The sequence below is a fragment of the Zonotrichia leucophrys genome, chromosome 2 (assembly GCF_028769735.1).
Source record: "Zonotrichia leucophrys gambelii isolate GWCS_2022_RI chromosome 2, RI_Zleu_2.0, whole genome shotgun sequence".
In the NCBI taxonomy this organism is placed as follows: Eukaryota; Metazoa; Chordata; class Aves; order Passeriformes; family Passerellidae; genus Zonotrichia; species Zonotrichia leucophrys.
This window is the reverse complement of record NC_088171.1, coordinates 2,413,765-2,427,260: the sequence shown is the minus strand read 5'-3', so window position 1 is coordinate 2,427,260 and position 13,496 is coordinate 2,413,765. Positions and strand designations below refer to the sequence as shown.

The following is a 13,496-nucleotide window of genomic DNA, read 5'->3' as shown; positions in this document are numbered from 1 at the left end:
CAGCTGGCAGGGAACCAGGGTGGAGAGATTAATTTCTGGCTGACCTCAGACCTAATAGCCCCTTCAGTTTTGTCTTCTGGCAGAAGCCTTCTATGTCACCTGGAGCACAGAAACCTCCTGTGTCACCTAGAGTGGGAGATGGTGCTTGGTTGTAGAGTCCCTTTGTCCTTTTCCCATCTTCATCCTCTCTTCCTGTTCTTTACACCCCCTCTGAGGCTGCCTAGGGGCCTCCCTGCAGGACTGCCAGAATTCAGGAAGCATTTGGACAATGCTCTGGGACACATGGTGTGATTTTTGGGTTTGTCCTGTGCAGGGCCAGGATTTGGACTCGATGATCCCTGTGGGTCCCTTTCCAGCTCAGCATTTTCCGTGACAGATGTAAAGGACAAAGTGTCTGCGAGTGCTGGGTCATCTCAGCGAGGGGAAAAGGAAGAGGCTTTCCACCTTCTCCCATAAAATGCTTGGCTGTACCTAGCCTAGAGTTGCTCCAACACAAAAATCCCTCAGATTGGCCAGCACAGGTGCTTAGGATCAGTGTTTCATTGCACCAACCTCCAAGGGGGACATACTGCAGGGCCAGAAATAGCCCTCGAGCCTTGTTATTGTCTGTGTGATTGGATGCAGGCTTGGGGCTGGGATGGGGGACCTGGGTCTCCAGTTTCCCAGGCAAATGCAGCCCAGCCAGTTGTGCATTCTAGGAATGGCCACCCCAGCTCAGTTGTTGCTGTGTCTATGTATAAAATGTCATTCCTCGCGACAGAATTGGGGCATTGGGGAATGCCACCAGCCAGGGCTGGCCAGCAAAGTGTCTCCCCCTCTCCCCACTACCAGATGCTCCTAGACAGCGCTGAGATCAGGATTAGAAATATCCTGGATTTAGCTGGTGTCTGGTTTTGGCTGACAGCTTTCCTGCTCTGGATTAAAGGGCTCAGTGTCTCTGAGCTCCTGTGGCAGCTCCCTGACGTGTCAAACAGGCTTTGCAGGATGATGGGACTTGTCTCAACCCTGGTGTTGGTTGCTCTGTCCCATCTTTTGGAGTTGAGTGTGTAGCAGATGGGATGGCAGTGGAAAAGGTGGCCCATGGTGGGTGTTTCCATGCTGGATATTTCTGTGAGATGTCCTGGCTCTCCCTTCATTCTCCTTCCATTCCCATCTTTTGGAGTTGAGTGTGTAGCAGATGGGATGGCAATAGAGAAGGTGGCTCATGGAGCTGTGCTTCCATGCTGGATGTTTCTGCAAGATGTCCTAGCTCTCCTTCCATTCTCCTTCCATTCCCATCTTTTGGAGTTGAGTGTGTAGCAGATGGGATGGCAGGTGGCCCATGGAGCTGTGATTCCATGCTGGATGTTTCTCTGAGATGTCCTGGCTCTCCTCTCATTCCAGAGCCACACAATACAGTCTCATCAAAACCTCCAAGGATGGGACTTTGGCTGCCACTGGCACGTCCTTGTAGCTCCAGGGGTATCCACCAACAGTGGCAGGGGTAAAAACCTCCCAGATGGGTTTGGCCCCACTCCCAGTGTTCCCAATCCCAGGAGCTGCAGTCAGGATGTCCATATGGCTGAGGCCACTCTTGGATTTAGGATTTGTGTCCTTAATTATCATCTGTGCTCTACACTGCACAGCTCTGAGTTAAACAAACTCCAAGGATGAGCTGAGAGGTTGAACCTTCCCTTCTGTGTCCTGATCCTTGTGAGTTAGCTCCCAGGGGAAGATGCAGGACTCCCCAGCATCCTCTGCACTCCCCTTGGCACAGTGGGACTGTGGCCACCGGCAGTGGTTTCTCAGTGTGGTATCTGGAGCTGAACAGCTGAGTAACAGTTGTGACGGCTGTCCAGACACCCAGAGCCCTCCTGGCAACCCAGGTCTCAGACCTCTGCTGTAGGTCAGTGATCCACTGCTCCTATTTTCGTCCACTCACAACGTCTCTGTCAAGCTGGGATTGCTGTGTGACAGCTCTCCTTTGCCTGTTTGCAGCAGCAGTTGAGATGATTTCTCTATCTGTGCTGCTGGATATAACAATTCATTGTGCCATGGCGTGGTTGGAAGCCAAGCCAAGCAGCCCAGCGGGCTCACAGCTCCACCATGGAGCCAGGCAGAGAAGGAGGGAATGCTGAGGAGGAAACTTTCAGGAGGGTGGTGGTAGAAGATCAAGAGGACACACATCTGTATGGTTGGGATATTCAGCTCTTAACCCCTGGCACAATTTGGTGTCACTAAGATGATGATCAGAGTGAGGACCCAGCCTGACTTTGTGACTACAAAGTCAAAACTTGCAGTGCTTAATTCAGATTCCAGAATATTGAAACCAGTTTGACCTTCTTGATGTGGTGGATGGATTGTCTTTGGCACTGCTTGCTCTCAGGTGTGGATTAATACTGGGTTTGATCCCTGTTCTTCCTCCTGTTCCCACTGCAAGTGCAGGGATGAGGGGATGGAGGCTGAGAGCACCACTGCATTCCTTGCTGAGTTTGTGGATATTTCCCTTGAGGAAGGTACTGAGTTAAAGATGATTCTCAGCACGTTTTCTGTGCCTTCAAAGAGGCTGCCCACCAACCAACTCCTTCCATAAAGACTTTGCCTTTAGCAAGCAGAGTTTGCTCAGTGACTGCAGCAGAATGAAACCCCTTTGGACTCACCTAGCGTGGTTATTGGAACAATAACTCATCTGGGTTTGATTTGGGGTTGATCAGAGGCAGTAGAGGAGTGCAGACAGCCTTGATTTGTGCCATTTTGGAGCTGAGCAGTTTGGAGCTGAAGTTCTTTCAGTGTGTGGATGCGTGTGTTCACTGAGGGAGTGGAGAAGTCTCTACCAATGATACAGCACAAGCTTGGTGGTCTCTCACTGATTCTTTACGTGTCATTTCTCCCATCTCATTACTCCCAACCATGGCAAAACATACAAATAGTCCCTTGAGACCCAGCAAAAAAAAAAAAAAGGACCTGTGCTGGACTGACTAATTTGGCAAGCAACCCTCTCCCCTCCTGGTCACCACACCAGTTTCTCCATGGTGTCACACCAGCAAACAATCCCTGTATTTCTGCGAGGGTGACATGATCCTATCCCGCCTAGTTTTAGTGTCTCTTGGTAGACGTTCTCATTTAATTATGAATTCACTTCTGCTCTTTTACAACCTTGATGGGCTGCCTGTAATTTTGCTGCCACCAGTGAAATAATCACTGAACATGTTGTGCCCGTGGTGGCTCACCAAGTTATATGATATGACCTCAGTGGTTAATGAAAGGGTGAGCTTGTCTAGTGTGAGGATGAGGTAATTAGACCAGGACTTCTCCAGCCTTCTCTTTATTGAAAAGCAGGAGCTCTGAATAGACCACTTATTAAAAAAGCAATTTCCCTTCCTTTGCCAGATCTACTCTCCCTCATTCAGCCATTCTTTCCGAGGGGTCTTGGGTGGAGAGGGTGTTTTGGGGGGAGAAGTCAACTGTATTAAAGCTCCATTGCCAGCAATGAAGTTTCTGAGTTATATTAAATGAAGCCCAGGCAGCCTTGCTAAAGCTCTCATCTTCTCTCCGTCCTCCCCCCTTTTCCCCCTTGTACACACAAGTGCAGCCCTCTTTTGTAACCCATTAATGAAAAGGCGGAATATTAGAGCACTCAATTAGTTCCACTGGGCTTGAGTAAGTGATGTTTTAATTAAATTTGCCCAGTTTCTCAGCCAAGTATCATTAAACATGACTTTCCAACTCCCTCTCTGGAGCGTTGCTAAGTTTCTTAATCCCAGGAGTGCTGACCTCTTCCAGAGGTATGTCTGGTCAAGCATGTCTTACAGATCCAAGGGGCACAATTAAAAGGGGCTGCTGTTACCCTAGGAAAAAAAATTATCATGTTCTCACTGCCTTTTTCCTTCATCCTTCCACAAACCTTTGCCTGAAGTCCATGTCTTGAGAGCTGAGTGTGTTTAATACAAAATTATGGGGAGGTAGAGATGGAGAAGAAGAAAAGATCTCTCTTCCAGCAGTTTCCTGCTTTAAAACTGGTTCCTTTCATGAGGCTTCATTGTTTTTTGCACAAGATGCTTTGGTGTGTGCAGAGCAAGTGTTTCTGAAGGACCACAGAATCCTGGAATGGCTTGGGTTGGAAGGGACCTTAAAGGTTGCTTTGTCCCAAGCCCTTCATGGTCCTTGTCACCCTTGTAGGCTTCAATTCCAGACCCACCCTGAGACAGCCACACCTGGAACCATCTGGGATGCTCTGGAGAGGATAGAGGGAGGTGCCTGGACTTTCCCTTGCTGTTGACTTGCTTATTTTGGAATTCCATCTGAGGAATGGCTTTTCCCCCCCAGGCAGCGCTGGCAGGGATCTCTCTGGAGGGCTGGAGATGCACTCTCCATATCAGGGAGATGTTTGCCCAGCTATCATCTGTCTGAGGAGCTTCATGAGCTATCACATAACACGCTATCAGAGCATGCCACCCTCTTCATTTCTGGAGCTCCGTTGGGCAGAGGGGGGAAATTGAGACCCAGAAAGATTAAGTGACTCACTAAAGGTCACACACAGGCGGAGGGAGGCACAACTCTCCTGTTGCAGAGACAGTGTTTACAAGCACTGACCATCCAGTCTCACACAGTTCCTGCTCATTAACACAGTTCCAGTCCAACTCCAGGCTTTGCTGCACCCTCATGATGTGTAATAATTGCTATTTTGGGGCTTAATCCACTTGGTGCATGCAAAAAAAACCCCCAAAAGACATAAAGCATCCTTCTTGGCTGTTTTTTAGGGATGTGTTTGCAGTGAGAAATGGGGCATCACATGTTTACCAAGGTACAAATCAAACCCAGCAAATAACAGCCTGAGAAGAGCTCTTAATGTACAGATCAGTTTTCAGGGCCACCACTGGTATTAGTTGCTGCAGGTTATGACAGGTAGGAATGCCCAGGCGTGCTCTCTGGATTTTCCTCTCATTTCAGGCTGAGAATGGCTCAGCCAAAGCCTTTCTTAGGCCTGGAAATCAATACTCTGGAAAAAAAATTGCTTGCTGTGTCCCATAAGTGATTGCAGTTGGTTGTTTATGTGGAGCTTTTTTAGCATGGGAAGCATGCTAGGAATACTGAGCATGGGGAAAATACTTCTGAAGTTCTCAGTTTTAAGTAGGGTTATGTTGTTCTATGCTTAAATGTTTGTGTTTTAATACCTATGTCACTAAAATATGAATGTTCCTATTTTTTTAAAGAGGGAAGGGTGGTGGGAGAGGAAAGCTGTTGTGAAAAAGCAGGTTGAGAACAGGCTGAAAAGAAGGGTTTTTAACAAGGTAGAGAAAAAAAAAAGAAAGGATGACAACAAACAATCTGTGAAACTTTTATAGTTCAGCCAGTGGCATTGGCCAGTGTGAAGGGACAAGTCTGGTCCACTGGTTGTGTGTGGGGACCGTGGCTGCTGTCCAAACAAACGTTAATACTCGAGCTGAGAGAATGACTAAGCCTATTTAAATTGGAGAGGGGACAGAGAGGATTGGATTTGTGGGGAGGCATCCCAAAGCCCTTCCCAAAGCCAGGCAAGGCTTTTCCCTGGATGATCTGCCTGCAAGGAGGCTTTGCTGCCCTCCTCTCCCCCAAACCATAGCGAATGGTTTGAAGCCCTGGAGCCGTAGCCCAGCCATGACGACAGCGGAGCAATGAGCGCGGAATTCCCACGGCCGGGTGTCCGCCCTGGGCTGCTGCTGCCCAGACAAGAGTTGTCTGAAAAAAAAAAAAAAAAAAACCCACCAAAAAAAAAAACCCACTGCCAGAGCCCCGTGACCCAGCTGGGAATGAATGGGAATCCTGTCCTCGGCGTTTCAGCTAAAACACTGAGAAATTGTGTGTTGCAGCATGTCTGAGACTGATCATGACGGGGGCACTCAGTCTGAGCTTCGCGGCGCACCATTGTTGGGAGGAAGGATTACATGTTGCATAGCAATGCTCTGCTGTGATCCCTTTTCCCCATGTAAAGCCAGTTGGGAAGGCAGTCCAGCAGAGCTATCTGGTTTCCTCCGAGCTGGAAAACCCCAAGAAAAACGGTTCTGTCTTGCTTTGTGTTTCCCTCATTCTGATTTTGTCAGTATTGGGTGTTCTCACGGCAAGGTCAGTGGGAATTTGTGTTCCTATGTCAAGCTAAAAATCCTTATTTTCCTCCCAAACTGTTCTGTTTGATACTGCCAAACCAGGTGGTTCTTCAGAGGAGAGTGGGAGGACAGAATTCCCATGTGTGATGCCATCCCTGACCCACCACTTGTCTTTTTTTGGCTTTGTTTTCATGGTAGGAGCTCTCTACAGCACACAGTACAAAAGGGATGCTCCTTGTTGCTGCTACTCTTGAGTTACTACAACCCTGTGTGGTATCTGTGGAGTTGGAGCCATGGGGAGCATGAAATATTTTGTGCCTTGGATGGAAACTGAGCCATTCTGCTTCACATCTGTGACAAAGGTGCAGGTGGCCACATCCTTGGTGTGGATGAAGTGATTATTCAGTGGTGAGTTCAGGACAAGTTCAGGTCTGTGTAGGATGGAGGTAAATCAGGCTCTGAACTGTGATGAGCCCTGACAAGAAAGCAGGAGCTGCTACAGCTCTTGAAATATGATTTTATATGGTAAAACCTTACTCTTCCTCATCTAACTAAGAGTTCTTTGGCAATAAAAACAGTGTTTTTCTCTGCTGGAAGAAGGATAGAAGACCTTCAAGTTTGAAAGCACGATCCAGACATTTGTCCCAGGATCCAGCCAGCAAAGCTTTCTCCAAGGAACCTGCTGACTTGGATCAGTCTTGCTCTGCTTCCTGAAGAAATGAGGTGGATTTAAGTGCCTGTGACAGGAGCTTGCACCAAGAGGAGGAAAGGTCGTTGTGGAAGCTGGGGAGCGGGACGGGAACCAGAAGGGCTTTGCCAAGACTCGTTTTGGCTCGTGGGTGGCTGGGGCTGCAGGCAGCAGTTCCCCATCACGCAGCGCCTCGAGGAGCTGCAGCGTGACTGACAGCAGCAGGGGAGGCTGCCTGGGCAGGGAATTTTTCTAGGATTTTCACTCTTGCTGCCTCGTAACATTCTTGAGCCCTTCCCGGTCCTTCCAGGAGAAGCTTTACAGGGCGGTTGGGATGCACCGCACTTGCACGGCAGCCACACAGCAGGAAAATCCACATGGATTTCATGAACTGCTGCATTCATGGGGACAGGGACAATGGAAACCTTTTATGCTTTGGTCCACCAGAGCCGTCTCTTGCTTAACAAGGAGCTAGAAGCGAGTCAGGAAAATCCAGACTGGGGTTCATGTGGAATTTGAGTCCAGATTAGGAGAATAGAATTAATTTACCCAAATACACTTATTAGTACCCCTTGAGGGACCTTTATGCTGCTACAGGGACAGCTGGTGTGATGAGAATGTTTTAAAGCACCTCAGTTAGTGCTAGGTGGAGATATTTAAACACCTGAGTTTGGCCCTGAGGGTGGGATTCTGCTCACAGACTCCCCTGAACTGAGGTGCCTCTGTGTGGGCTGGGTCCCCAGGCTCCTGTTGGTGATGGAGATGTGCTCAGCTGTCAGAGGGAGCCTGGAGAGCTGTTCAGTGGAGCAGGTGTTTGCCTCACTGCAGATCCTGCCCTGCTCTGGCTGCCCTGACTGCGATGAGAGTTCGGAGGTGTTTCTCAGACCGAGGTGTTTAAACTCGAGTGTTTGCCTCGGTGAGGTCAACCCTGGCTGGCTGATGTGATTCAAGTGCCTAAACCTACATGCTTACACCTGACTGAAGGTCCTGCGCCATCAGCCAGCTGCCAATCCATCAGGATCAGGTTTTCCAACACGTGTTGGGCTGTATCCACCAGCCCCACGTGGACGCCTTGGCTGCAGCGCTCCTGCAACGTCAGCACTCCCACTGAGCTCCAGAGAGGTGGCTCCTGACAAGAACAGCCCCGAGTCCAGGTTCCCTTCCTGAGTTTCATGACCCTGTCTTGTTCAATCAGCTCCGAGCCCAGGAGCAGGACTGCAAGCTGAGCCAGTTCCTGTTGGTTTCTTGCTTTCCCAACTCCTGGGCAATGGGGGTTGCCTCCTTTTCCAGGTGGAGCAGATGCAAATGCGCTGGGGGAGGAGGAGAGGTTGAGGAAAGCCCGAAGTGATGAATGACTGCAGTGTGCAGCCCTTTCCCAAGTATCCCAGCAATTTCTGCCCGCTTTGCTGATGGTGTGGGCGTGAAATCAGGTGGAGGAGCTTTGTTTCACACGAACTCAGCTCTCACTTGCGGACAAGCAGTGAAACGAGACTTTACACCAGGGAGGGGACGGGTGAGGGTTGGGGTTTTCCCCCCTCCCCCTCGGTGTTGAAATGTGTTCTGCACGCTCTTGTCTGACATTGTGGGATTTCTTGTGGACTTGGCGAGACACTTTGGCACACAAAGCGTGACAGCCCTTACCCAAGGCATCCCAGCTGAGCGCTATAACCAGCAACACATCTCCCCCTGTAACCCGTCACCGCTCCGAATGCTACTGTGTATTATTGGATTGCACTCGCAAAGGTCTTTGGCTGTCACAGGAATGAAGTGTGACCATTGGACAGGCTCTGCTGAAGGCTGCATTATGCATATTGTCTTTCTAAAAATGTTTCTGGAATATCACAATTGGGCCAGGCCCCAGTTCCGAGTCCATGACCTATTGCACGGTTGCACATGGGGCTCAGCAGGATTTGTGCAGCCAAATAATTAAGAACCGGATGGTCAGGAAATGGACTGCAGCCAGTCCTCTGCTGTCAGGAGGCCACAGCAGAGCCAGATGCCATCATGGGCACGGGGGGAGGTTGTTTTCTTCTGTTTTAGGTACCGTAGATGCCCAAAGGAAGGGCACTTTCAGCAGTACTTTGGTCCCTTGTCAGGACTCAGCTCTGTCAAACAAACTCTGTCCTCACCTGCTGATTTAAGGGGTCGTTGTACCTTACCCATTTAAAGTTAACAGAATCTAATTTTGGGGAAGGGGCAGGGTGGGAGAATTAGAAATACAAATTTGTGTTTATAATCTGTGGACAAAATGTGGGGTATGTGTGGCTGTCCAAATAACATCTCTGCTCATGTGCTGCCCATGGAGGTACCCCAGGTGTAAATTTCTCTCTGGAGAAGCAGAGATGGAACATTCCAATGCTGTTTCTAAGTAGGTGGATGTTGTTTTGTGCCGTGAAACTTCTTTATTGCATTGATTTGAAAAGAATGGGATTCTTTGTTTAGCATCAGTCAGCTCATGGGGCTAAACTAAAATTGCTTCTTGTACTTGGGTTTGGGATCCTGTGGTATGGAGAAGGTTCCTATTGTCCACGCTTCTGTTCTGGAGCATGTGCCACCCCACCTCTTTCTGTTTCTTCCACTTTTATATCTTACCTACTTATTATTGACAAAGATAAATAGGTGTTAAAATATGTATTAATCTCTTAGTTGTATCACAATTTCAGATCTTTATCTACGCAATGAATGGCAGCACTGGACAATCTTCGTGCACCTTTCTAGTATCTTTAATTAGCCAATTAAGCAAAGTTTTTGCAGGTGAATGTCGTACTCTGGGAACTGAGATCCGTTTGAAGTATTTCCTGTAGGATGTGTTTTGAATGTCATACTCTGGGAACTGAGATATTTTTGAAGTATTTCTTGTAGGATGCATTTTCTGTCTGATTGCAACAGATGTATTGTCATCAGCTTTGTGTCCCTGAAGCCTCTTCTAGATAATATCATGTTTTACTTGATGCTTTGATGACTGATTCTCTTTGGGGCCATGTGTGTGTCTGCAGGTCATCAAAGCCGGCGTGGAGACCACCTGCAAATGCCACGGCGTGTCCGGCTCCTGCACCGTCCGGACGTGCTGGAGGCAGCTCTCCCCCTTCCACGAGATCGGCAAGCAGCTGAAGCAGAAGTACGAGACCTCGCTCAAGGTGGGCAGCACCACCAACGAGGCCACGGGGGAAGGCGACATTTCCCCCCCTAAAAAATCCATCCCCGGCCACAGCGATCAAATCCCAAGGACTACGGACCTCGTCTACATTGACGACTCCCCGAGCTTCTGCCTGATGAGTCGCTATTCCCCCGGCACGTCGGGACGGAAGTGTTACAAGGACAAGAACTGTGACAGCATCTGCTGCGGCCGGGGCCACAACACGCAGAGCCGGGTGGTGACGCGCCCGTGCCAGTGCCAGGTGCGTTGGTGCTGCTACGTGGAGTGCAAGCAGTGCACCCAGAGGGAGGAGGTTTACACCTGCAAGGACTGACACGACCCGCGGCTGCTGCTGCACTTGGGCCAGCTTGGAGAACTGCCTATGGAGACAAACAGGGTTTGATTGACCTTCTGGCATCTGGAAGCTATGTTGAGACATAAGCACTTTGTAGGGTACAGGTGACCCAGCTGTGTTGCTGTTTTGTTTTGGGTTTTTTTGTTTTGGTTTTTTTTTTTTTGTTTTGTTTATCCTGTAGACTGAATTTTCATGAGGTCCAACCATGTGGAAATAAGTGCCTGTCACACTGGGGTTAGACACCAGTTGACCTTCACCTTCGTCGTCTATGTAGTTTGACGGATCATTTCTCCTTGGAACGTTGTTTCAGCCATCCTCCATGAACTCCTGGGCTAAGAGATTCCCTTTGGCATGAATATCCTGTACTTCTTTATTCCTGGAGCTCACCCAACTGCTCAGAGAGCTGAGCAGATGCAAAAGATCTTTCCGCTTCGAGTGCTGTGGTGCCAGAAGCGGACATTTATTTCTCCTAAAACTCAAGAGGAATTTGTAGGGAATGATGGGTTCTTCCAGTGGAGTTTCTGCACATGGAGCAAAGCAGGCTCTGACAAAGAGACCCACTGGGAGCATCAGCTCTTTAATGACAGCTCCGTCTCCGCGTGCATCGTCACCAGCACAGCTCGGAAACGTTGGGTCCACCACGCTGCAGACAGAAATAGATCCAAGAAAGAGGTTGGGAAGACAGCAGAACACCAGATGTGCCTGTCCACATCAGTCCAATCCCATTCTTTATTTTAAACAATTCACCCAAATGCAGGCTCTTTAGCACTATCGCTGTCTTAAATTTAATTTTTTTTTTTTTAAACCACTAGATACTTTTGTTTCATTTTCACTTGGCGCATGATTTATTTTTCTCTCCTCTTCCCACCTCTTGCTGATGGAGGTCAACCTGTGGTAACTGCTTCAGAAATCCCAACTGGAACTCGTTGAGTTGAATTTGGACGTGTTTCTCTTGAGTAGGACAAGAGGAATCCGAGTGCCTCTTGGAACCCGGGGCTGTCTTGCCTTGTGGAGCAGCCGTTTCGGCCTGGATCAGACCTCTGGAGGAGCTGACTTTTCTTTCCTAGGTCATCATTCCATTTACTCTAAACCATGGCAGTGGTACATGACACAAGCTGTATGTAAACCCTATGACCTTAAGATGATTTTGGTTTGTTTTTTTTTTAACCACTAGATCGAGAACTGTACTTTAAAAACACACCTGCTAAATCCTAACAAACTCATGGATTTGGAATAGCCAATCGACACAGAGACAACCTGAGAGAAGCCAGAAATTTGAATGCAGGGGTTGATCACTCCAACGCTGTGAAACACATGACAACCTCCAGCATTTCTTTTTTTGCTTGGAAGAGGAGATTTACAATCCAGGACTTGGCATGCCAATATTCTTCATATAAAAGTGGATTGGAGGCAGCCAGCAAATTGCCTGAATGAAGATTTCTAAGGAAAAAATGGGGAGCAGAGGGTGTTTTGTTTGATTTTTGGTAGCAATTTTTGATTGTCCAGTAGTAGCAATTTCCACCGAGTTTCTATAAGCCATTGATCTGGTGTTCAAAAGAGGAGATTCTCAAACATTAGTAAAAATTAGTAAAAAAACAAAAAAAAAAGAGCAATTTCCCAAGACAAACCATAATTTTTCAAAGTCTTTTTTTCCTTATTTAATTTTTTCCCCTCTAATTGTAGCCACTAATATTTAAGCTGTTCATATGCATCTACTGGGAAGAGAAAAGATAGATCTGGGGTTTTCTTAGTTAAAAATACCTGCAGTCCAGCCTGGCTCGTTGGCATCAAATCTTGAGGAGGGGGCAAGGGGAGGGACAGGGCGTTGCTGTTTAATAGCACCATGGCTCTGCAGAGTGAACCAAAATGTCTCTTTTTTTGGTGTTTCCTTATTTGCTGTACAATTCTGGGGGTTGGGATAATGCTGGAGGAGTGAAAGTGGAATCCACATGTGGAATTCTCACCTTCCACCCCAGCAAAGCACCGGAAGGTCTCACAGCTTTTGGGAAAGTCACCCCTGAGCAGTTTATCTAATGGTTTAAAAAATAAATCGCCTAGAAACCTATTATTCAGTGTGTATATATAGATATATATGCACACCTTGACACATAAATATATATATATATCTATAAATATTGAACATTTATTTATTGTAAAGCCCTTCAGAAGGACCTTCTTATGGTTTCAATGTGGTATTATGTTAAATTCTCTTTCTCCCTCTGTCTCTCTCTCTCTCACACATATGTGCAAACTCACTGTTACATTTTTGTGTGTTCTAGAATAGCTCTTCCCCTTCAAAGTAAAGCCAGATCCAAACCTGCTCAAAACAGGAACTTTGGGGTCTGAATTACTATTTCTGGCACCATTCTTTCTTTTTTTCTTTTTTAATCTGTTCTTAATTAAAGGATGGGCCGCAATTTATGTGCATTATTATTATTATTATTAATTATTATTATTATTATTATTGTTATATTTAAACCATGGGCCTCATTTTCCTTCTTTTCACTGGTGTCTCTGTCTCCGTTGACCTCGCTGGAGTAACTCCACATTGCACTGGTGTGAGAGGAGAATGAGTCCCTAGAAGCAGAAGAGAGGGGAGTGTTGGCATGGATATCCTGGCCAAAAAAAAATTCCAGGATGGGATGGGATGGGGTAGGGAAGCTTGGTGTGTTCAGCAGTGTGGGGGAGAGAGAGATGGGGGGGAAATCAGGCAGATTGTCCAAGCTTGTCTAGAAGGAAGCAGCAAAGAGTGAATGAACTACTGAGTGAAAGAGCTCTTCTGTGTATTATAACTCACGCACTGAAGCCTGGATGCTTTCTGTAAGTATTTAAAAAAAAAAGACAAAAAAGAAAAAAAAAGACAAAAAATAATTACAAAAAAAATGAATAACAAGAAAAAAAACCACCACAAATTGTATTTATGTTCATGTGGATATAGTACTTGCCTGTTATATATTGTAAATAGCAAGGTTTATTCTCCTGTGGTTAAAAAAAAAAATTATAAATAACTAAATAGTATCGAGGCACATGTGTTAAATGTATAGGCAGTGTATAAAATATACTAACACTCTGAAATCAGGAGAACTTGTCTTCTTGGCCTTTTGACCTAGGGTGGTAAAACAAATGTGGGTTATTTTTCTTCTCCCCCCTGCACCACGCTGTGGGTGTGTTTTGCGTGGGGGGTCTTTAGTTCCAGCGTTTTCCAATGTTTGCCTTATCATTGAAGAAAGAATTGGGGCAAAAGCCTCCTTTTGG

At 47.1% G+C, this 13,496-nt stretch overlaps 1 protein-coding gene across 1 annotated transcript in view; it reads left to right on the top strand.

Annotated features, from left to right (window-relative positions):
• WNT9A (Wnt family member 9A) overlaps positions 1-12,162 on the top strand; it is a 64,904-nt gene extending 52,742 nt beyond the window's left edge. Inside the window, exon 4 of the mRNA XM_064703259.1 lies at positions 9,747-12,162. Coding sequence (XP_064559329.1) covers positions 9,747-10,220 — 474 coding nt within the window. The 3' untranslated portion in view covers positions 10,221-12,162. The remainder of the gene's footprint in view (positions 1-9,746) is intronic.
• Positions 12,163-13,496: the final 1,334 nt, after the last annotated feature.